General features: G+C 35.3%; 1 protein-coding gene across 4 annotated transcripts; it reads right to left on the reverse strand.

The window, feature by feature from the left end:
• Positions 1-28: 28 nt before the first annotated feature.
• CCNT2 (cyclin T2) lies at positions 29-25,127 on the reverse strand. Of its 4 annotated transcripts, none has more exons than XR_003370702.2 (10): positions 24,841-25,127; positions 21,447-21,528; positions 17,289-17,417; positions 14,050-14,110; positions 13,765-13,827; positions 9,007-9,368; positions 7,442-7,605; positions 4,655-4,725; positions 2,435-3,530; positions 29-2,336 (listed from the first exon to the last, which is right to left on the reverse strand). XR_003370702.2 is itself a non-coding variant. In XM_026665379.2 (10 exons), the coding sequence occupies exons 1-10, from the start codon at positions 25,110-25,112 to the stop codon at positions 2,272-2,274; spliced, it is 2,049 nt and encodes a 682-aa protein (XP_026521164.2). In that variant the 5' UTR covers positions 25,113-25,127; the 3' UTR covers positions 29-2,271. The 4 variants fall into 4 exon arrangements, 3 of the variants coding, with proteins under 3 accessions (XP_026521164.2, XP_026521163.1, XP_087806243.1); XM_026665379.2 differs by having other exon boundaries at positions 9,323-9,368; XM_026665378.2 differs by having other exon boundaries at positions 29-3,530; positions 9,323-9,368.
• Between the last annotated feature and the right edge of the window lie 104 nt (positions 25,128-25,231).

A 25,231-nucleotide genomic window follows, 5' to 3' on the forward strand; every position in this document is an offset into this window, starting at 1 on the left:
GCTACAAGCTGGGAAGCAAATACTATGAGACTTTGTAAATAAATTTTATTTAAAGCAAACATTTACTGGTTTGTCTTCTTCCTACTGGGAATCACAGTTTAAAACATTTAATCTTTCTTACACTGTATGTCAAAAGCTCTTGAGGATTTCATAGCATAAATGAGGTAGTGAAGAAAGTCTAAAAAGGCTTAAAATGCAACAACGCAGGATCAAATTTCACAATACAGGGTTTAAGAAATATTTCTCAATATAAAAATTACAAGGGTGAAGAAGTAACAAGTATGGATGAGAGAGACTGAAGAGCTAAGGAGATTAAAATTTGAAGATACATTATTCATAGTGCCCATGTTAAAGTATTAAAAAGACACCCATAATTCAAATAAAATGTATTCAAGTATGCAGTACAAAGTTTTGCATTACCGGCAACTAAATATTACATAGTAATTGATGCAACAGTAGTTACATTATTTTGTAACCACTAATTGGATACATGCTCAACCATTATCTAAAGCACTTTTAATGTAGCTAAAGGGCTTAAAGCTTCAGACTTTTTTTCTGAAATGTTTGTAACCAATTAGAGCATAAAGTGTGCAAGAACTCATTTTACCAAGTAGTGGATCCCTCTCAGATATGAGGATAACTTAACAAAATCTTTTAGATTTTACACCCAGTAAGTAGCAGTTGCTACTGTACTGAATTTACGCTGAGGTAATTTCCATGCACTTGAGTCACAGCTGGTAAAAATGGGACACCAGCTTGGAACAAGAACTCATCAACATTTACAACAGTAATTTGATTTTAAAAAAAGGCAGGTGAATGAAAACAGTAATATGACACAGCCATAAAAATGTATACTAGTGGTTTAATTGGAGAGTGATTATTCAGATCTGAAAAAACAACCTCCATTTCGTTACTACAATCACAAGTACAATTCATGTAGCACACGTGACAATTATTTTATTGTCTGAGATAAGGGAGAAGTTGGTATACCAACAATTGTACTTATTTATTGCAAAGATAGTATTCCACCTGTAAAGGAAATGGCATTTTATTCACATAGCACACTTTTTAAATTCAAAATGTGGCGTTCTGTATGAAATGCTAATGGAAAACAGTGATCCCTGTCCACTAATAACTTAAGTTTAAAAAAAAAAAAACTTAATGTCTCTAGAAATTGTATTTCAGCTCTTAAATCACGTTAATCTATATAACCATTATTAACAGCTCTGTGTGTCTATTACTGCATCAAGCCAAACATTTAAATGCACTTTCACATCAAAAGATTATTATATAAAGTTTATTTTCATTCCCCCTTCTGAAAGTTACTGACATTTCAGCACTCGATTGGTTTATGACAAATAGAGGCCCATGCCATTTTCACATTGCGTGGCTGGGGTCATCCTGCCATGGTTGTTCATCCACTTCCCACCAGCACATGATCCCCAGGCAGTGGATGGCGCTCAGGAAGTGGCTCCCAAATAAGGCCCAACGTTTAACATGAAGTGCCACTGAGGTTTCTTCCTTATTGATGCTGACACAAGGGAAAAAGTTAGGTACACTGGTTATACTTACAAGCAGCTCCAATCCTGAGTTATTTATGGTATATCTAAACATACAAAAATGTATGTACAATCTCTCCACTTTTTGTTGTAAACATTGTCAGTATACTTTACGTATCCCTTCTTTGAAACATGCAAATCATACATACAGTATAAATACAAAAAAAAAAAAATTACACTCATTCATTCACTAAGCAACAAAAATCGTGGCTGGCATAGTCAATTATAAATAATGCATGAGGCATTCCATACAGCTAAAAGCAGCCATTTAATCTACTGTTCTTAACTGTGGTTGTGGAAACACTGTGATTTTGCACCTTCTGTATCATTAGAGTATTTATAACACTATCATATGTGGAGACAGGCTCATTTACTAATCTTTTCAGAGTGAAAGATAAAGCAGCACTTATATATACATATATATACATACATACAAACATACATACATACATATATATCTATATATATATATATGTATAAATTACATATATGTATCTATCTATACCTATATAAAGTGGACACCAGCTGCTGGATTTGCTCTTCTTAGATGATGATGATTTTTTGTCTAATATTCTTAAATTAAAAAAAGGGAAAAGGAATCTAAACAACTGATTACATATTCATTCCTTGGGCACTTAACAGTGAATCCAGCATGTCGAATGTGTCTTTGTAGTCCATATGCTGGCTGTTTGTACTGTACTCGTGACTGGCATCAGGACCGTTCTCCACTGGGTTCTTGTCCAGTTTCACGAGGGTGCTGAGATGTCCGTAGCCCACCTGGTATGTGACATGGGGAGGAGGGGGTAAGGGAAGGTTAAAAACAGAGTTGAGAGAGGATACATACTGCTTAACAGAGGAAGAACTAGATGAACTACCTGAACTTTTGGAACTTTTGCTCATTTTGGAATGATGGTTGTGAGAAGCATCATTGCTGAAGAGCTTCTTTCTTGAAGAGCCGGAACTAGAGACACTGCCATCAGAGCTCAAACCAACAGGACTCCTCAGAACAGCTGGGGCTAATCCATCACTACCATGTTTACCGCTGCCACTATGCTTGTGACTGCCACCATGGTGACGGTTCATGGAATGTTCCTTGTGCTTTTCCTTGCTGACATGGGGACTTGAGTGCTTGCTTTTCCCACTTCCTTCATCGGAAGAACTATGCCTCTCTGAGGAAGAAACTTTGATTTTCATTTTCAGATCTTCTTTAGTGACACTTTTTTCTGTGGGAGGAATGGGTATCCGCAGTTTGAGTGAACCACTTTTGTCTTTTTTGTCTGCCATGTATTTTTCAGGTTTCTCTGCACCCCCAATAGGAATTTTCATTTTAATAGGGGAAGTTACAGAACTGCTGTTTGCTGTTTGGGGTAGGGTGTGTTTTTTATAGGGAGGCTCGGATCCCATGTAGTGTTCTCTTATATCCAGTTCTAGGGTTTCTAGCTTACGTTTCTCTCTGTATTTATCCAATGACATTTTCTGAGGCATTATCACAGGCGCAGAAGCAACCTGCCCATGTTTGTGTCCTGCTTTGTGGGCTATAGAATACTCAGAGAGTTTGTCGGTCCGATGATGCAATCCGGAATGTAACTGCAACGAAGAGCTTGGTGGATAGTTTATGCTGAACTGAGCACCTGGCAATGAAGTCTCCTGTTTCTGAGAATATAATTGCTCTGTCCTCATTTGTTCTTGGTGCTGAGGCCATTCTTGGTGTGTTGACAAATTATATGAGGTACTTGGCATTCCTGCAGCTAATATTGCCAGATTATCTTGACTATCTTGAACAGACATATTTCCTGAGTTCAAAGGAACTGGGACAGGAAATGTGGAGGTTGATGGTTTTTGGAAACTTGCATTTGCAGATACACCAGCAACAGCATCCACCAAAATGGAATTCTGAACCAAAGAGGAGCCGAGAAGAGAGTTTTCAGATGCCTGGCCATCTCCTTTAGGTTTCTTAGCAGCTTGATTAGCCTGTGTAAGAGCATATGAGTAAGTCAGTTTCTATTCTCAACTGTACAATCTCTAAGGACATTTCAAGTTCTATGGGGGTTACACAGTTCCCAAAGAGAACAGTGTGTGTAAGCATAATTATTACCTATGCTATGAACAGAGGGGCTAAGATCCAAATTTGGAAAACATTATTTGCACTCTCTCCCATTTCATTCCATTACTCCTCACACTATCTTTCATACTGCTTCGCAGGCCCCATCCCAAGTCCTGCATTTTAGAAAACATGGGAAAATAAAGAATTTCCAACATTTCATTCACCAGCCCTCTTGGTGAAGAGTAGAAATCTGCTTATACAGTAAACTCTCCTTCCTGGTGAGCTAGACTACATCAACATGTTCATATAATCTTGTTTAATAGCAATATGGAGTCCTTTACCATTATCATCTTTTAGGATGTTTTCTTCAAATTACTAGTCCAGCCTACACTTCCTGAAAGTTTCCCAATCATGTTCTGTGGACCAGCATCGGGCCGTGGCATGCCAAAAACCGGGCCACACAAATAAGTGAAGCCCCATCTGTGGGATGCAGGCATCATGCGAAACCACACACCCTCCAGTCTCTCTCCACGGAACCAGTCCCTGGTGTCCAAAAGGTTGGGGGCCACTGATCTAAAAAATGACCCCTCAAGAACTAAGGAATCTGTGTATCAGTTGGAAGTGGCCCAGTTATATTCCATAGTCCACCAATGAAGAGTAATAAGTCATTTAATTTTATTGCCATTTTTGCTTCATATTTATTTTACACAGATTTATCCAGAAATTCAAATAGTTTTAAGAACATCAAGGTTCACTTTAACATTTAAAGTGGAATACCAGGTATCTATAAATAGAAGCAGATTCCAATTACCGAATGGAACCCTGGGGGAAGAAGATGAATCCTCAAAAATCTGCTCAGCAGGTCTCTTAACAAACAAGCAGATAATTTAAAAAGTATAAGGTGATTTAGAAAAAAGGAAAGTGAAGGAAAATATGTAACACTGGATTCTATTTAGGATTTGTCCAGAATACTTCAAGAAAACTAAAGCAGAACATCAAGGCACACATATTAACATATTAGCAACAACAGTCTTTACCCAGAGATTCTTACCCTCCAATTTCGAATTCTCTTTAGTCTACTAGGAGTTTTCTCCAATATCTGAAGAAATTCATGTGTTAGCTCTGTGAAAGAAAAAAGATGTAAAATTAATGTATTTCAATTGCTAGCTGAAATCTTTAAGAAAATTTTCAGTCTAAGAAAAAAATAGGACAATTTTATAGAAACTCTATACAAAGAAAGCATACACAAATTAATGTTTAAGACCTGCTGTTAACTATTATCTCTTCCCATAAAAGTTTACGATGCTTAAGAATATGCAAAGAATGAGATGAAGGCACTTTTTTCTAATACATACTGCAGGAAAAGTGGACAACATGTGACACATATTAGCCCTTCCTTCTGCACCCCAAGATTTAAAAATTAGGTATCACTGTTGCCATGTTAGCCTGTTTTTTAGAGTGTCACTGAAAATGTTTCTTGTGGGCTTTCCCTCAAGCAAAATTTGGGTAATTTTTGAGAGGCTTCTAAAATGTTGAGTATTCTCCTTCCATTAATATCACAGCATCACCAATCCCCAACCCCCAAATATTGGCAGGTGGAGCTGCAAGTCCTCATTGCTTAAACATTGATCACACTGAGCATGTTAAGGCTTAATATCACTTGTTTTATCATAGCTTGATGTTTGAACTCAATTACTGGTTGTGTTCCAATGCTATATGGAAAGCAGGACAATATGTCTTTTTATACAATCACTGCTAAAATGTACTCTCAGTAGTAAGCATTACATTTACTGTTTGCTTTATATTAACAAGATTTTTCATTTTTACACAGTATTTTTTCAAAGACTACAAACTACAGAAAAATTAGATTTCTGTAGTCTTCAGAAAGTAAAAATTCTGTAGTAGTACACAATAAAACAGAAAAATATAGGCAACATTAGTACTTGTGTCTAGGAATGTTGTTTAAAAAATTAACTCATTATTTATATACTAAAGAAATAACAAATTTCAACCAACTTTGGTATGTGTGTTATGGTCTTGACAACTTGTAATACCATATTGGTTAAGAATTACTGATACGCTGAACCAGATTCTTCAAAAGCAGTTAATGATTAAAGTGTCAATGTTCTGTTAAACTATATCCTAAACCTCTGAAATCTTAACAACATATGAAGAGTGTTGACTAGTGCTAAGACTATGGAAAACACAGAATTATATATTCATGGAAAATAACCCCGAGTCTAAATGCTGCCTTAAAGAAATTAGCTATCTCTCAGCTAACTCTCAGCTGAATCCCTTTTGTATTTATGGAGAAACAAGACTGTATAATATAATTCCTTATGATCTAGGTTTAATTCATTGTTTAAAGGTTGAATTACAATTTCTAGATGGACTCTGCAGTTGATGATTCCAGAGGAAAAAGTTCCAAAGTAAAATAAATAAGAAGACAAAACCTGTCTCTCAGGATGGATAGTGGTTTTAATTAGACAGTAAGAGAAAAGGATATCTTATGGAAAGAATGAAATTACGATGTATCCTTAGAGAGAGAGGGGTTTCTTTGTAACATCTCACACAAAGTGACCCTGGGTATCATACAACAATTTTCTTTTTTATTTCTCATTTTCTTTCTTACTTATACACTAGTCTTCATTTTTTTTGTTTCTTTTCTAATATTTGTGTTGTTTTTATATTGTTACATTTTCTTCTATAGATAAGTAGGTAGAGGTAATTAGGTAGGTAGGTAAGAACTAAATTTTCCACACTAATTTTCTTGCTTTTGAAAACAGACCATTACAAAGCCCTACCTCCCAAAAAATTTTCCTCCCCAAATGGCCTATTTGACAGAGTTAATTCTTCCAATTAGTTCTGTTTGTGTGAGCTGGCATGATAGAACTGCTACCTGCTAGATAAACTTAGATGAGAGGTTGGGGTTGCTGCAGAAGCCAATCTTTGAGTGCAAAGGCTACAGTATTCACAGAGAACTCTGCAACCCATATAGCCGTTTCCACCACCAGCAATTCAGCAAAGGCATCCATATACTGTAAATGCTCATGATCACCCTGGAAGTGGTGATCTCACCATCTGAGAATCTGCATTTTAATGAACTGGCTAAAATTAATTTAGTATTTTTTAAAAAAATCAGGATGTCCTCTTCTGTTGGAGGTGGCAACTAACTGAAAAGACCAGCAAAACATAAAAAATACAAAGAGCCAGACTGACTCTCCACACATTATTTTCAATCAGAATACCAAAACACTTTTGGTCGGATGACTGCAACTTACTTCCTCTTGTTAAATCTGCATCTACGAAACTCTGAACTTTAAAAATGACCGTTAGATTGTTATGGTTATCATAAAGTTCAAAATTTTTGTACCTCTTCACTTGGCTAATAGGCTTGTTCTGAATCTGGTATTTCATATCATTTAAACCCCGAACAGATAGGTTTTTTTATATTTAGTTTTGTAACTGTATCTATACCATCATTCCACTAATGCAATCACATCATCTGGCAGAATATTTTCCCAGAATATCCTTCCCAAAATGTGCTGCGGAAAGATTGTGGTCTGAAATCTGAAGGCAGCACAGATGGTGATAGAAAACTCCACTACACAAGAACAAGCCAGCAGCTCAATTGACATGAAACCCAAACATTCTTAATTAAACTCTAGTAAAATGGCTCAGATTACATTCTGAAAGATCAAACTTTAGTCTTCAGGAAACTAAACACAATGTATAAATTAGCCAATATCACCTTAATACACCTTAATGTTAACATAGCATATCATAATCAAAGCAGTTAATTATTTTAAAACAATGTAGGAAAGCTGGTATTACTTACCATCGAGTAATTCTAAAGTTACAGAAGCATCCACATATTCCCACCAATGTTTTCCATCTGTTGATACGGGGATTTCCCAGTTAGACCACTTGCAAGCCAAATGTATACATACACATGCTATCACAGTTGGCTTGTACTGAAGACAAAATGTAGTAAGATGCAGACTGTGGTCGGGAATGTTTCATAATGGAAGAATAAGTGTCAGTCATGGAAAAGACAAAAAACAAGGGGAAAGAATTTGTCAACATATATTCAAGGCAATTGTTATGGACAGAATTGTTTTTGAAGTTTTAAATTTTGGACTTTATAAAAAAATAAGTCTTAAGATATGTAAATAGAATTTATTGCTTCTCGTGTTAAACACATGGAAATATTATTTACATTTAAAACATACATCTTAATATTGAAAAGAGCCAAAATATTAATGCATATAACATTTTTGCAAAAAATCAGCTCATCTAGATTTTACTGCATTGTTGTTGATGTTTTATTTTGAAAATCATTGAGATAATAACTAAGCTATCAAGTAAGGAAAAACTGATTTTTTATCTTCAAATCCAGCCTGGAAATATAGCATGTATTAATTGCTATTGTTTTAGAAACAATAAATTTATGCCAATTTTATATTCTAAAATAGCCTTGAAAAAGATTAGTTAGAATAGCAACTATATATATCAACCCCAATTAATTTCTTTTGCCCAAATTATGTGTATATATCTGTTCATGCATTTTTACATAAAATAATGTTAATCTTATTCTTTAAATAATATCTTTCATTTCAAACACTCCAAAAATAGCTCTGGAGAAGTCACCAAAGTTTTCCACCTTTCAGCCACACAACTACTGTAACTTCTTAAGATAATCAAGTGACATTTAACATTGGAACCACACTTTCATTCACCCCAATTACTTTAATGAAGTTTGCTGATTCTTTCTTCCCCCTTTTATTATGTTTAATATTTTAATTGAATTCAAAGTTTCCAGGATATCTCATTCCCCCCCCCCCCCCAGGTTGTTTTTTCTTATAATATTCCAGATGAAATCCTTAATCCCATTTTAATTTGTTACATACATGCTAATCCACTTCTAGCTCTTTTGTTTTCTTCTTGCATTGTCTCAAGGTAGAAACACGAAGTTAGAATCTAAACTATGGTATTTCCCAATTTTTAAAAATATTTTACCCACAAAATTACCAAATGAATTGCTATGTGCTTTATGCTGTGCTTCTTAGCTTTAAATATCTGCCTTGCTCTGCCTTTCTCTTTTGATATATTTACCAAGATTATACTGATTTTCACTGCTGTATTTTATTTTTATTTAAGTCTGAAGACTCACTGGACAGTATTTGACCAGTTAAGTAGTAAACAGGGCTTTAAAAAAAGACAATAACTACATTACAGAACCAGATAACTTCTGCAATGAGAAATATTTAAGCTGGTTCTAATGTAACTAAAAACGTATTTTAACTAATGCCTTAATTTCATTAAAAAAAAACACTGATACTTTTATGAAGAAAAAAATTGCCATTAACTACAAGGGTAAACTAGAAACAGCTTTGTACTTACCAAGAAGCTCGGATTTCTAGGTTAAGTATATCTCTCTGTAATCTTTAGCTGCTATTCAGGCTACCAATTTTAGACTTAGGCACTCACAATCGAGAAAATGCCACCAGAAAGCACCACTACACTTCACATCGTGCATTTAACCCCTTTGTGCCGTTAGGCCCTTGTACAATACACCGCACTGCAAACAGGAAGGTACCACCACAGTAGACAGCCCAGTCGCCTGTTGCAACAAGGGTTAGACACAGGTAGGGGGCCCTGCAGTAAAGGAAGCTATAGTGTGCTACAACAGTGCAACAAAGAGGTTCAGGATAACAACCTGTTGGTAGCCATGAAATAGGATGTCTGTGCCAAATCCTTGCTTGCTGTAAGAAAGAAAAATAATTAGCCATCAGTAACAATGATTTTATAATTAAAATGCCATGTATATGATGCTCAAAAGCTTCCCACTTGCAAAAAAAATTACCCAATACTGCCCAACATTTTCATTCTTTCCATCAGGAAAACTAATTGTTTCTTTAAAAGTGAGGCCAAAAGAATACATTCTCTCTTATATCACATGATGACTAAGACAAATTACATCTGTTTCTGGTAAATCCACTAACGGGAATATTTGCATAATTTCAGGCTGACATGTCAATTATGTAATTGCTTATATTATTCAATCTACAGAACAAGTGTTGCCAATAAGGAAGTGTAAACAGTACATTCAACAGAAGATTCCCTTTTGCTTTCAAAGGACATTCTCTGCCACAGTGAGGGAAAACATGCCCTTGTGTATTCAAGGGATATTGAAACACAATGTAAAATTAAGTCAGGATTATGTACGCTGACTTACTTCTTTTACAGCAAACAATCTCCCCCCAAAAGGCTACATTTTTGGATGTTCAGGTTCAAATTCAATCTGCAGTGTACTTTAATGTAATTAACTTCAAATGTAAATTAGCTCTGAATTATATTTAATGTAAAAAGGATTTTTTTTCCTAAAGAAGCAATAACAATGTTGCAAACAGACTTGACTTCTATTTAGGCAATGAAAATGCACTTCTCTTCGTCCTTTTCTCCATTGTCTGAGTTTTGAGTGACCAGGGCAGGCCTCAAGCAGGTGGAGGGAAGGACTGATGGAATAATTAGTTATGCAAGCATAATTGTTCCTCAAGAATTCAATCTATACTAAAAGTTAAGTGAATATTTTATAGATACCATTTACAGGTAGCCCTCAATTTACAGAACCACAATTGAGCCCAAAATTTATGTTGCTAAGTAAGACAGCAGCTGTTAAGTGAATTCTGCCCCACTTTATGACATTTCTTGCCAGAGTTGACAAGTGAGTCACTGCAGTTGTTAAGTTAGTAGCAGGGTTGTTAAATGAATCTGGCTTCCCTATTGACTTTGTCAGGTCACAAAAGAGGCTCATATGACCCCAGGATACAGCAACTGTCATAAATATGAGTCAGTGGTCAAGGGCCTGAATTTTGATTGTGTGATCTTGGAGATCCTGCAATGGTTGTAAGTGTGAAAAACAATCCTAAATCACTTTTTTTCCCAGTGATATTGCAACTTCAAACGGTCACTCAATGAACTGCCATAAGTCAAGGACTACCTGTACTTTTTCTTAAAAACATTTAATATGGGTAATTAGTAAAATTTCAGAGAAAATTAAATAAACATGAAAAGTGACATTAACTCAATTAAATATTAAATATGTGTCACTGAGAAAAAAAGGTCAAGAAATTTGAATTTCTCATCGTAAAGCCTAGAAGAGAGCCTCTGCATCAGATATTAATACACTTTAAAGATAATATAGTATAGCTCTTCAATAATGTGGATTTAAACCATTTATGTCCATGTAACAAAATAACCAATATTTTATACCTAGATTTGGAAATTTGACAATATGAAAATCACATGAATTTAAGATCAGGGTGTTTTAAAAGAGTGGTGGTGCGGTGGTTTGAATGCAGTATTGCAGGCCACTGCCAGCAGTTTGATCCTGACTGGCTCAATGAATTCTAGCCAAGAGACTTTCCTGCAGCAACACAGCAGCCCTCGATGCAAGGTTTGCCCCCCCCCCCCCCATCCTTTTGGCCTTCTGTAAGAATCTTACAATCTGGTTCTGCTGCTTGGCCTGGAGTCCAAATAGGAAGTGTTTTGCTGGATGTGGTTATTAGATTAAATCCAAGTTCTCACCTCCTTACTCCACTGTAAGGCTCTCCTATCTTAGCTACTTTTCTGAATCTTTTCTATTTTATCAGATTGCAAACTGCTCAGAGTTGTGTGATTGTAAAATGGATGGCAAATAAATTTAATAAGATACATGTAGTTTTACAATGGAAAGAAATATTAATGGTTGCTAATGTCCCCTGAAATAAGTTACATTTTATTATTAATGGTTGCTAATGTCCCCTGAAATAAGTTACATTTTATTATGAATTTTCAATTTTCTCTTAAACAGGACATTCAACAATAGTATGGAAAAACCATGTTATTTCAAAGTGCTACAAATTATACTCACAATTTGCTCATGAAAACTATAAACTGCCTCAAAAATGAGCAAATTCTACCAGTGGGCGGGGTCTAAAATAGTCTATATGGATCTTTTTGGAAGAATTTAAAGGTCAAAAGACTAAAAATACTTATAAAAAGACTGAATAATTAAAGCAGACTGTTTCAAATTTAAAACCGAGTGTTTCATTCAACATATGTAGCATTTCATAGTATCCATCCTGCTCTTTTTAGGGATTCTTTTATTCCAGTTATTCTCCTTCATTAATTCCAAAACTGTCACAAGGGACCAGAATACCATGAGAATGGCTAGAATACCATCAATTGCATTTGAAGCCCAAGCTTGGGTGTAGAGAAAACCAAAAGGGCAGTGAACACTTGTAGACCTGCAGATAATCTGGATTATCTGGCAATATGTCTCATTAAATTCTGTAGGAGCCATTACTGGGTTATTAAAATGAAATTGCCATGGTTTAAAGGTTTTCCATGGCAAGGTGTATTATTAAAAAAATGTGTATTAGCCATGTCCAAAAACTGAGTTCTAACCAATGCTCAACTCATATTACTATAGTGAAAGATTTTGTATTCACATTTACTTGAAACCCCGCATAGCAAATTATGTTTGTGGCATGAAAACACAGTAAAAGTCTTGGCTAGGCAGAATTAGAAGATTTAGCTTATCAAATGTTCCTGAAGGGGGATCAGTGTGAACATAAAATCAATGACTATTGATAAATATAAAGCATAGATTAGATTTTTTTTCTTTTTGGAATTGTCCTTTTTTTAAAGTTTAAAGATTGTTTTGTGGATGTATAAAATAAAAAATAGCAAAAGGGGGGGGAAGCACAATCATTTCTCCTTCAATGAAAACAACTGAACAGTTTTTGAAAACTTATGTTTACTTTTGAAATGACTGTCCTTAATGCTTTTATAAATCCCGATATACAAAAGCAGAGAGTTGATATCTTTTTTCTCTCAAAATTATCCTAAAATGATCAGTATGTGAGCTGCTTTTTAAAGAGTTTTCTTGCAACTTGACTATGCCATTTATTTCAAATTAAGGGAAGGTTTGGCATTTAGTTGAACCAATTCAGACATGTTTCCAAAATCAATAATAGAAACATCAGTGAATTCTTATTGTATTTCTAAATAAGAAAGATAAAAATAAGATAGGTGCTTATTTCAATCTCTGAGAAAATATTCACAAAATGACATCTACTATAAAATAAAAACAAGTACAAAACAGTGCTGCCACAATCCAGCATTAATTTACACAAGCTGCAGTCTTCTAATGCAGGTATCATTTGAACATATGTGAGTGTGATATATATTAATTAAAGATGACATATCACACCATTACTTTTTTTCCTTAAAAATGATTAACATTCAAATGAATGAACATGATAGTTCTAGAAATGGATATTTTTAAACATACAAATATTTAGAACAATTAATACATTTGTGGATGGATTAACCAGGGATTAACTGGCTGACTTAATATAGCATATCAAGTTGCAAATCACAGTTTTTAAACTAAAGTGACCACTTTATGTTTAATCCTTTGATACTAAGATTTTGGCCTGTGGGGGAGGGGGGGAAATAACCTACATGCATATTAGACCAGTATTTCTCATCCTTGACAATCTTAAGAAGTATGAACTTCAGCTCCCAGAATTCCACAGCCAACCACTTGTCAAGGCTGAGAAATACTAAGTCAGACATTAATTAAATCTAATTAAACTGATTACAAAAAGAAGTTAAACAATGTTGTGAAAATAAAATTCACTACAAAACAAATATATACAGTTGCAAACAATTCCAGTAATAAACTTTCTATGCAGCAACAAGGAAGATGAAAAAAAAGTGGAAGTGTATTTTCTTATCATGTGGTATTATATGAATGTTATGAAGGACTAAAGACTAAAAGTATAGTAACTGGCTGCTACAGTTGTCAGATATACCAGGACAATGTGTAAATTTACTTTGGTATTCAAATGGTACTTTGGATTAAATATGCTAATTTCAGAACTAGCTGTCAATTTTGAGTTTGATAAGTTTAAAATGGAAAAAAATAGCTTATAATTTATAATTATTTTATTTTAAGCACATTTACTGAACTAAATAAACCAAAATTTATTTGAATACTCTAGTGTTTTAGTCACAAGAATAATATTCCACAAATAATTTAGTTAAGTTACACCATCACTATCACCTTTGTCAGATGGAAAAAAAGAATCAGTCAAAATAGTTACTGACCTCTCACTAACTGCGTACATTTCACAACATCTGTATGTGGATGCTCAATGGTAATCTCAAAACCTGAAAAATTAAATGTATTATTTCACAAACTATATGTTCTCATAACTGTATCTTTAAATTTTATTCAATGTCATTAAGTTACAAAATTTACATTGATTGTACTGAATATTCTTTGAACTAATAAAAATGTACAATGTGCTAGTATAATAATAATAATTAAACAAATAGGCACTCCATTATTGGAAGTACAATGTAAGAATTGTATGCATTTACTATGCTTACCTAAAGTTTGAAGCATTATTGTTTCAAGTATAACCAATTCCTGGGCCTGTTGAAGATATGCCTAAAAATTGGGAAACAAATTCTGACATATTAATATAACTTTAACATGTTAATAGTACCAAGAATGGTTTCAAAAAGACTTGATGGGTTTATTTTAAGTACATTACTTGATCAGGTCACAAAAACTGAAGCAGCTAAGAATCACAAAGGCAGAAAACAGAACAGTTTTAATTAAAAAATGTCTATTTTCCCAAATAGGTACAGGTAGTCCTCAACTTACCAACACAATTGGGACTGGAATTTCTGTTGCTAAACAATGCAGTTGTAAAGTGCTTAGCGATGGCAATGCAGTGCTAGCTGTTGTAATTCCAAACACATGGATGTTAAATGGGAAGTAGAAAAGTCCCAAGTGAAGAGTGGAGGAATATTCCAGGGGAATGGGGAGGGCATTGGTGTGTGTGTGTGCGCGTGCGTGTGTGTGTGTCCAAGTTCAATTCTCAGGAGTTGGGGGAGTGTGGTGGTGCTGTACAAGATCAGTGAAAGAATATGTTGTAGCTTAGTGTTTTGTTTTGTTTTTGGCACACTGTGGGTCTGGGCTCTAAGAAGCCCTCGAGCTGCAGCAATCACTCCTGGAAACCTTAGCGGCGCAGCCCAAAGTCCCTAAGCTGCACTGCAGCACAAAGCAGCCACTAGCAGTGAGGTCCCCCAGAAAGCCACCGCCAAGCTAAACTGCACTCCGAGATCCCTGTCACCTACCATTATTTCAAATATTACTTTCCAATTTTATTTTAGCCCGATGGGATGAAGAGCTTAGGGTTCACAACATTTCCTCTTATGTTTTCTGCTGCTTCCCTCATTGTATGACAACCATAACAACTCATTCTTCTTCAGGTATTATTTTTCAAAATAGCATGGAATGGAGGAATAGGAAAAACATATACTATTCCAATCATTCTTATTACTATTACTTTCTGTGTTGCTTTGCAAGTACATTGAGTGCTTCTGTATTGGAGATAAATTCCTTATATGTCTAATCACATTCAGCTAAATAAAGTATTCATTTCTGGGGAAGCAATGCCAAAATGCTCCATGAGAGCAGAGATCCCAAAATTCCTCTCTGGATGAAGGGTTTTCCATACAGATGCTCCCTATGATGAGACTGGTCTTCATCGGGTTTCAGAGATATGGGAGTGGAAGAATCAGGTTTGCCCAAGTCACAGTTCAAAGCCTTCAAATGGACACTAGGTTCAACCATGTCCTTTCTTAATCACTTTCACTGGGAATGCTTGAGTTTTAGATGTTAAGAACTTTCAGAAAGACAAGTTTGACTACACTGTCTGATTTCCTTCAATCCTCAGCGAAAGAAGTTTAATGGAAGTTTAAAACTTTAAAAAACCCTTTTTTATTTGGAAACAAATAGCAAAAGAGTGATTAAAATGTTAATTTTGGAAAGCTTTTACATGGACAAAGGGGAAAGATTCACTTGAAATAGGATTTTGAAATAATTTTAAGAATACTTTCTGTGTTTTTTAAAAAAATCCTATTAAAAATATATGAAGATTTTGAATGTAAGTATAAGAAACATTTCCCTGGGAAAGTGTTGTGGATTAGAGAAAAATATAGGCAGAGACCTTGAATGCCGGTTATTAGAGGCAACCAAAAAATACCCTAAAGATGACAATTAAGGGACAAAACTCACAAATACATAATGGAAAAAAAAGTATTTCACCTCTGGAATAATTCAATGATATTTTGCAACAAAGTACCAGAACTTTCTCTTAGGATTGTTTGATACTATAAAACAGGTTCAAAACAAAAGATACAAAAGAATGTATGAGCCTTTGAATGAGAGTCATCTTTTGAACCAGAGAATCGGGCTGTTTTGCATACGGATTAAAATTGACAGGATACAAAACAATGATGCTGACAATGATACAAATCTTACCAAGAAAACCAGCTGATGGTTAGCGGAAAGGTACACACAAATAATAAACAAGGAAAATAATTTGGATATGCAGATTTCAAATCAGAAGATAACTTCGATATACTTTCTTAGTTTGGATTTGCAAGATATGTGTTACACTTACAAGAAATTTCTGACAAAAGATAAACAGAGGAAAAAAAGATCAGTTTTTGGGATATTAATAAATATCTAAAATATATTTGTTATATTTTTAGGGAAAGCAATAAATTGTGGTATTAAAATTGAAAGGAAACAAAGAGGATAAAATTAATGTGCGGGACATTGAAGAGATTAAAGATTAAAAATTTCAATATGTTATTTCTAGTAGCTCCTGATGCAATTTTTCTTAATTAACTTTGAATAATGAAGCTTTAAGGATTTGTTTATAGACATCAGATATGTGAAAAAGATTTTTTTTTGTATTTTAAGAGACAAATAAGATACTGTAAAATAAATGAAATGAATACAAAATTAATTTGTTTAAAGTTAAAATACATTGTGATTTCTTATAATGTTATTTCTAGTAATTCTTAATGGGCATTTGCTGATTAAGACTGAATGATGAGGCTTAATTATTTGCTAAAAGATGAGATATGGGGTGAAGAGATTTTTGGCTGAAATGTTAGAAAAAAAATTAAGTTAGTGAAATTGCTTCTACTTTCCTGATAAAGAGGGAAATCATTTCTTTTTCCACTTTTTATATATTTTTCTCAATTTCCCCATTCCTCCTTTTTTCTCTGTACTTTTTAAACATTTTTCTCAGTTTGTATTCGTTTTTTTCTTCACATTTTTAAAGTTCAATAAAAATTGTTCTGAAAAACACACAATGCTCTAAAGACCTTTTTATTTCTTTACAACTAATATACTTTAGTATTAACGTAGATTGACAGCAAATTAGGAGCAGAGAATAAGAAAAAAACATCTTTTTTTTACAATTGCACAAGTTGTCACAGAAAATGTTAATAATTACTATCGCATTTTAACAAAATTCCCCTCCTTAGTTGGAAGACTTTTCCCCAATGAAAAGTATATTAGTTTCCTGATGATTAATGTGATAGCCTATTTCTAATACTTTTTAAGAATGGTAAAATGTTAAGCAGATGTGCATTACATTTGCATTTAAATTTCTCAAAATGGAAAAACAATAAACAGATATTTTTTGTTAATTAACAATGAAAGAGATAGCATGTAAATCTTCATTTGAAAAAGAAACAATAGGCAAATTCCTCTTCTGATTTATAGACTGAAATAAGATTAAATCTCTATATAAACATACATCACTCTTTGTGTCCAGCTGGGGCTCTAGAGGATGAAGGCAAGCGTGTGCTACTTTGATAACATGTTCAAGTTTCCGTGGTTGTTCTTCTACTTTTGCAGCCAAAAATAATGCAGTAGGAGAGATTATCTGTGGGTAGAAAATGCACTCTGTTTAAAACACTATTACAGCTTATCCTTTATGAGATTAGTTACTACTAGTCCCTAGAAGTGTATTAACTAAATATAATAATACTGCCTTATAAACACTGAGAATTATTTTGTCTAATTTTGTCACTTAAAAATATTAGGCCAATTGTACTTTCTTCCAAATATTTTCAACAGAAGTGAAGAATCAAAAGGTCCATTTATATTAGCTTGTACCTAATGCAATGCTGATCACAACCAATACTGGTTTTATTATTTTATTATTTTAATCTTCATCTTGTAGCCAATAAATTCAACTGCTGTCTGGGACAAAAATTCTAATAAGTACCTACATTTGGAATTTTAAATATTCCTTCTCATGTCAAACTGTCTCCAAATAATACCACTGTTAATAGAGGACAATTAGTTTTATCTCATGGATAGACCTTGGAGTTCTTGGTGCTCTGAGCTTCCTTGCTTGCTGTTTCATTACTCAACTAGGTAACATAAATTGTGTAGCCAGTTGGGCAATGAAATATTTGCAAACAAGCTCAGAGAGCATGGAGATCACTCTTTCATTGCCTTCCTTTTAAAAGTACGCTGTAAAAACTACGCTGTAGTGCAAATCAATAGCTAGAGGTATACCTACAGCTAGACGTGGTATAATATTAATCCGTTGATTCTACTGGATTCCTTAATACTTTTCAGTTCTTTGGGCTTATCTCTTAGGGGACAGCCTCGAGAGAGATATTGTTGTGTTTTCATGACTAGCACCAATGAAGCAATGATGAGCTTTCAGGCTGGGTGACTGTGGTATGCTTTTCTTTTGTTCTGATGTTTTGCTAGCAGTTGTGCCAAGTTGCTAAGAGGTATATGATAAAGCAGTTCCCACTACCTCTGCAGATGCCAGCCTGAGTTGCTGGAATAACATCAGAACAAAAGAAGATTAGACCTCAACTATCCAACCAAAACTCAGCACCGCTTCAGCCTTAAAAGAGCTTTCCCATCCCTAGCTCATAATAAATTCCTCAAATTCGAGTCATATGTGAATCATCCTATAAAGTTCTACAGGGCTCTTTTCACCCTTGCCCTTAACATAATATAAATTCATCTTCAGATCTAGGGCATTGTGTTAATTTGAAACAGCATAGGCTAACAGCATCTAGCTTTATTACATCTACCATAGGCTGCCAGTAAATTTTTTAAATGCTACATAGGATCATTTAGGGATACTTCCTATGAAAACAACCAGGCTGAAATTTAATCTACAGCACTGTCTTCTGGTAGACTTTTTTCTTTAGGCTGATCAAATTCACAAAGTGTTTAAAATGCTGTCATGACCTGGTCTACACCTAGCAGTAAATTGTAGGTCTTGGTTTACAAATCACAAGGATTGGGTTCACAAATTAAAGCAACATTTTAAAAAAACCTTATTATGGTTTAATTCAGTAATTGTCAACCAGGCATCATGGACCATAACTGGTCTAGGTGGGATGCAGAATAATTTCAACTTTATGTGTTTAAAACTTACCATGAATGAAATATAAAAAGTGCTATTTTTTTTAAAAAAAGTTGTTTCTAATATGGTTGGATCCCAGTTCTTTGACATCGGTAAATTTGCTTAATTCAATGTATGAATTTAGCTAAAGTGAACTGCTGCTAATATTGTGAGCCACCAAGAATATGTTTATAACTGCAGCTGAATATAAGTTTTATAGGGGGTTTCCTCCTGAAGATGGACAAGCAATTCCAGCTGGTATAGAATCTACAGACTGATTAGGTATATGTGATTATTATTCACAAACTATTTTTATTATCATTGAATTTATTTACTTATATTCTTCCTTTATTACTTTGTAAGTGATTCAAGGTGATAAAAACATGCCTAATGCTCTTTTCTCCTCTTATTTTCACATATCAAAAATCCTGTGAAGTGGATTGGCTAAGAGAGAGGGACTTGCCCAAAATCGCCCAGTTGGCTTTCACGGCAAGGCAGGACGAAAACTCATAGTCTCCCAGTTTCTAGCCTGGCGTCTTAACTATTTAGAGCAAACTGGCTCTCAATTTTGGTTCATTTCTATTTAAAGAGCTTTAAAGTAATATGCAACTTAGACATTCAAAAGTACATATAGTATATATTTCCTACGAGTTTCACTTAAGAAATATTGGTCACAATGCTACCATAGATGCAAAGCAGATTTATTGCTGATAGCATCTAAATTGTAACATTTACAAAAACAAAAAACAATTATATATCAAAAGATACTTTGTTTTCAATTCCATAAAAACATGCCACTTCTGCTCCTCACAGAAAATATAGGAATAGCACTTAGACTTATATACTGCCTAACAGTGCTTTACAGCCCTCTCTAAGCAGTTTACAGACTCAGCATATTGCCCCCAACAATCTGAGTCCTCGTTTTACCCACCTCATAAGAATGGATGGCTGAGTCAACCTTGAGCCGGTCAGGATCAAACTTCTAGCTGTGGGCAGAGTTAGCCTGAAATACTGCACTACTAATTCTAATCACTATGTCACCATGGCTCCTCCTATAGCTATGTTTACCTTTACTGAAATTCTAAATAGTTGATTATACATATTCACTGCTATCAAGATTTAGGCATTTCAAAAATATTTTTTTCCAAATTTTCCCATGAAAACTTATTTTAATTTTTAATCAAACTCATAAATGGGCTCATAAACAGTGCATTATGATTTGTTTGTGACTAAATCAAATGTATCATCTCAGCTATTATAATTCCATAGCCTGTCTGTGGAACTATAGATATGGAAATTGTAAAGAATGTCTTATTATACACATAAGCTACTTTGGATCTCAAAATACAACAAAGTTTGCGTGTTAGTTTCAGCAACCACAATAACTCATTTATTCAAGTCATGCATTTTTTATTCTAATGTACTCCTTTACTATTAACTAACATATTAAGCAGAAAATATTTGACAAATGAGCATTTGTAAAATAATTGCTGTAGGGTAAAGGAGGAGGGTATGGCTAGCCTTAAAACTCCAACTTACTAGATGGCAAACTCTTCCCACTTTCTAACTCCCTTAATAATTCTATCATTCCAGCTTCTAGCTCAGAACAGTTCATGAAAATGAAATAGTATCCAGAGGTAAAATTCTGTATCATGAGAACTTCCTTTAAAAAAAAACATAACGGAACATCCCAAACATGAAGTTGCCTGCAATTACATTTTACCAGATTAAAGTCCATTGTGTTTGTCTAAAAAATATCCAGGACTATTTTGTTGTTGTTGTTAGACTAGGATTTTAGAAAATACCTTCAGGGCGAAGTGCATCTATTTCAGAAAAGCAGGCTACACTGAGATTAACATTACTAAAGTATCTGCAGTTTAGTCTGAACTACAGTCTTTATCTTTTCAATGCTAACTTAGTGACTTCTGGAAATGCTAATATGGTTTAGTGGACTTAATAAGCAGCATCCCCTGAGAAAACAATTCCATGTAAGTTCATGAAGCTGAATAAATAATACCCAAAATCATATTGTCCCTTTTTAATTTTGTGCAAAAGTAAATTTGAATTAGGCTTTGGGTTCTTTCTGAAACATATGGATGTTATTTCCATAGTACTGGCACAAGTTTAATATAGATGTTAAAACTTTTATTGCATTAGTTTGGGATCTGGATTTCTGATTAACCTCTCTTTTGTTCCTAAGGAGTGCTTGTTGACACCAAGCATATGGCTACTGGATTCTATAGTCTGTAGTTCTCGGTTTACAAAAGACAACATGATTTAGTGATCAGATATATTAAAAAGCTATTAACTCATATTGATATATTGTTTGCCCATTATGTATATTAGCAAATTGTAACCCTGATAAAAACAAACCTTAAAAAAAACTCTTCTGGGAAACTGTCCAGAACACACTTTCTTATCACAAAGAAGATACTATAAACATCACCCCCAAATTTCTAAAGCCATGAATCAAAGGATAATAATATTTTAAAAGCCACTTCCAGTTAATGTTATGTCAAGTTCAGATATACTTACATTTCTATTGAATTTTGTGAATGAATGGTGCATATAAAACCTGTGCATATAAACAATTGCAGTGTTTATTGTAAGTTGAGATCTTAAATTGTGTCAAGGAAATACTACATATGCATCCTCTATTTTAACTGTTTTTATTTTTTTATAATGTTCACTGCCAGAGACCCTTGTTGAGATGAGGGTGATAGAAATAAAAATAAAACTTGCATTCAGCTGCTTTGTAAAAAAAAGTTATGATTTTTTTTTCCAAATTATTAATTCAAATATAATTTTCACGGGACTGAAGAACTTTGTTAAGACAGATCTCTCTAACACAAGAGTGCTATCTGTGAAAGTCTTCTGATCAACTAGGACAGGAATCCCCAATCTCCGGGCCCTAAGCTGCCACCCATTCAGAACTGATCTGCGTGGGCGGCAAATGGTGCAAATAGAGCTGCGAGTGTGCACCTACCACTCACACAGAATCATCCACTCACTGGGACACCAGGCAGAAAGGTGAACTAGGGCAAAGTTTGGATAAAAAAAAAAAAAGACAGCAATCTTCCTCATTGTTGCCCCCAGGCAGTGCCCTATGCCCACAGAAAATCCATTTGGAAGGGAACTTCCAAAATGGTGTATACAGTATTATACAAAAATTACAGTATTCCTCTTCTATAATAAGAACATTCGGAGAGGAATTCTATGTTGCCTACATTAGCAAAATAAAAGCTGGATCCAATTCAATGATTATACTCAGTTACACAAGTAAAATTTATGTCTTCTATGCCCCAAATGAAAAATCCAGAAAAAAGGTGTCCATGAAATTTTTGAAATAAGTGATGGAAAGTTATGATGGTGATACAATTGTGGAAAATCAGGCTGTAACAGGAAAGCATCCTCGCGGTTGGATTAGGCCCTCCCTTCGAGCATTTTCAGTTCTGAGTCACCTGTGCCTGGGGGTGAACAGGTCTTGAAAAGTTGCTGCCATTATGCAACATATAATATAAACCAGATTCATCCTTCCACACTAATCCTCTGGTGAACCAGGACTTCAGGGTAAATTCTCATCATACATTTGGTCTGGCTACTAAACTACCGAAAGTGAAAACAAATGAAATTTCAGGAAATCAGTAGTTCAGCCAAGCTGAGGTGAGCCCTAGAAGTCAGGCAGACAACTCCAGGATTTAATTATAAATCCACTTTATTATGGGTGCCAAAAGAAGATAAAGTTCCACAGACACAAGACCCAGTTAAATATTTAAAGCCCTAATCCTATCCCAATTCCAACTGCAGCCAAAACAATTTCTAATCATTGTCTGAAGAAGCCCCTCATGTAAGTCCAGCAAACTCTCTCGAAAGGCACCAGTCCTTCTCCTGCTGAAAACCTGACAGAACACCCCTTTCCTTTATTTTAGGGATCAGGCAATTCCCCCTGGGCAGATAAGGCTGATTTGTGATTTAAAGGACCAGCTGCTCTCCACTAAAAGATAGGTGCAGTTTGTGCTAATATTACATACTAAAACTACTGATAATTTTTAGATTTTTTTTCTCATAGAGCCATTTTTGAACACATTATTCTTTAACCTGAGTTTTAGAACCACATCTTAACTTGGCATGAATGCTGAATTTTTAGAACTCAGGTTGTTCCACTTCAAAAGCTTCAGTGTCTGTTACAAAATTATTGGCTTTTAAAATTCAGCATTCATGTTAAGTCAAAATATGGTTCAGAAATAATCTTCTGCCAACTATAGAAACTATCGTCACAGTTATAAAAACTAGAAAATGTGTTCACTTTAAACATTAAGTATTCACAAAGTTTATTTAAATAAGTCCATTCTCTTTTTCAGTTGTTACTACTTTCACAGATTTCACAAGCAATATATGAAATGTCAAATAACAATTTATTTCTAGAAATGTTCTAATGGATCTGTATTACAGTTGCAGCTTTGCATTGCATGACTGGCAAGAACTCTGATTCTATGAAATACGAAATCTCTCAAGTTGAGACAACTTTGATGGTTTCATGGACACATCCAAATGGTTTGCCGCTGCCTTCTGCTGGGAATTTATTACTTGCCAATCTAGATAGAGATTTTATCTGGATTTTCTGGCAGTTTCATCCAATAAACAGATCCAAATCTGCTTAACTTTTTGAGATAAGCTTATCAGAGTCAACTGCATTGAAATAGGCAGCTATAGAAATTGAATAAAAAAATTGCTAGCAGAATTAATTTTATGATAAACAGCAGCTATCAGCTAATACTTGTTTTAGCAAAATAGTGATCTAAATTAGTTTTGCTAAAAGCTCTGAAAGTACTGATATCTTCATTACATTTCATTAAATATGTTCTGATATTTATACAAAACTAATTCAGTCTGCATTCAGAACTACAAAAATTATGATAGCAGCTATTCCTTACTTCAAAAGCTCCGGAAAAACTGTTGAGCATACCAGAGAGGCTATATTTTCAATTTCATTATTCAAAAATATCTATTTTTTTTAAGATAGAATAAATAAGATACAAAAAGTTCTATTGAATAACCTTATTTTTCATGACATTTAACTTGCCTAGATTGTTTTACTCTACTTTAAAACACATTTGCTCCCTGTTTCTCATTTAAAACAATTCCTGGATGAAATATCTTTTCCATCGTTCACATCAAATGTCTCAAAACTGTATATGCCAGTGAGTTGTGTTTTTTTTTTTTGAGGGGGGGGGGTGTCACACCTGCCGTTTATTCCTTACTGTCACCAAACTTTTATCCACCACACGAAGTAAAAGCATCACATCTCTTAAGCTTGACCGACTAATATAGAGGGCATTGGGAGGGGTGGGTGGGTTTCGGTTTAACCAACAAGATGTATTACTACCTCCTATTAAATCGCAATTAAAACACACACACAACCGGTTGAAAAAGAAAAACAATACCGACGGCACAAATCCGAGTTTACCTGTGTTCAGCAGCCATTATACAACCACGATCCTTTTGCAATCAAACAAAGCGAAAAAGCACCTGGCTAAAAAAGCCAACTCGAAACCCCTGCAAGCTAAGGGAGGGGGCTGAACAAGGCAACTCGCGCGTTATCTCCGGGGAAAAACTTAAAGCCACCCCGGAGCGCAAAGGAGGCAGACAGGCGCCGAAACTCAGCCTCGCTTTTTCTCCTCGACTCCCGGGGGAGCCTGTGGCGCCTTCCCGACTCTCCCCTGAAGACGGGAGCTCAGGCCGAGGGGTGGAGCCACAGCAGGCGAGGCCTCCCAGCCTCGCCAGCGGGCCGGCCTTCCGACAGAACCCCTGGGACCGGGCCTCACCCCCTCCCGAAAGGCTCTTCCCTTCCCCCGCCGACTCCCTCCCCTCGCCCCGGCCTCCTCTTTCCCCCCCCTTCCGAGCCAGCCGGCCCCGCCGCTAAGGATACACGTTGAGGCGCTGGCCCATATCCTGGATGAGATTGGCCGCCTGCTGCCGGTAGGAGAGCTCTTTGTCGGCCTCGACGCCGCAGTGGCGCGACGGCGTGTTCTCCAACCGTTCCCGGCTGAAAAACCAGCGCGAACTTCCTAGGCCGCCTCCGCCAGGTCCGCGCGACCCCGAACTCGCGCCAGGTCCGGAACTCAATGCCGCCGCCATGACACTTCCTCCTCCTCCCGAAGCAGCACCCGCCGCCGGCGCGCCCGGCTCCTCCTCTTCCATCGCGGCACCTCTCGCGAGAATTCCGTCCAAGCGCGGCCAAACCGGAATTCACTCACATTCTGCAATACTCCGGCTTTAATAAATCATAGAGTTGCAAGTTGAGTTGGTCGGGGTGGAAG

The sequence above is a fragment of the Notechis scutatus genome, chromosome 1 (genome assembly GCF_049901735.1).
Source record: "Notechis scutatus isolate UNSWTSFEM ecotype Mainland chromosome 1, rNotScu1.2, whole genome shotgun sequence".
NCBI classification, from domain to species: Eukaryota; Metazoa; Chordata; class Lepidosauria; order Squamata; family Elapidae; genus Notechis; species Notechis scutatus.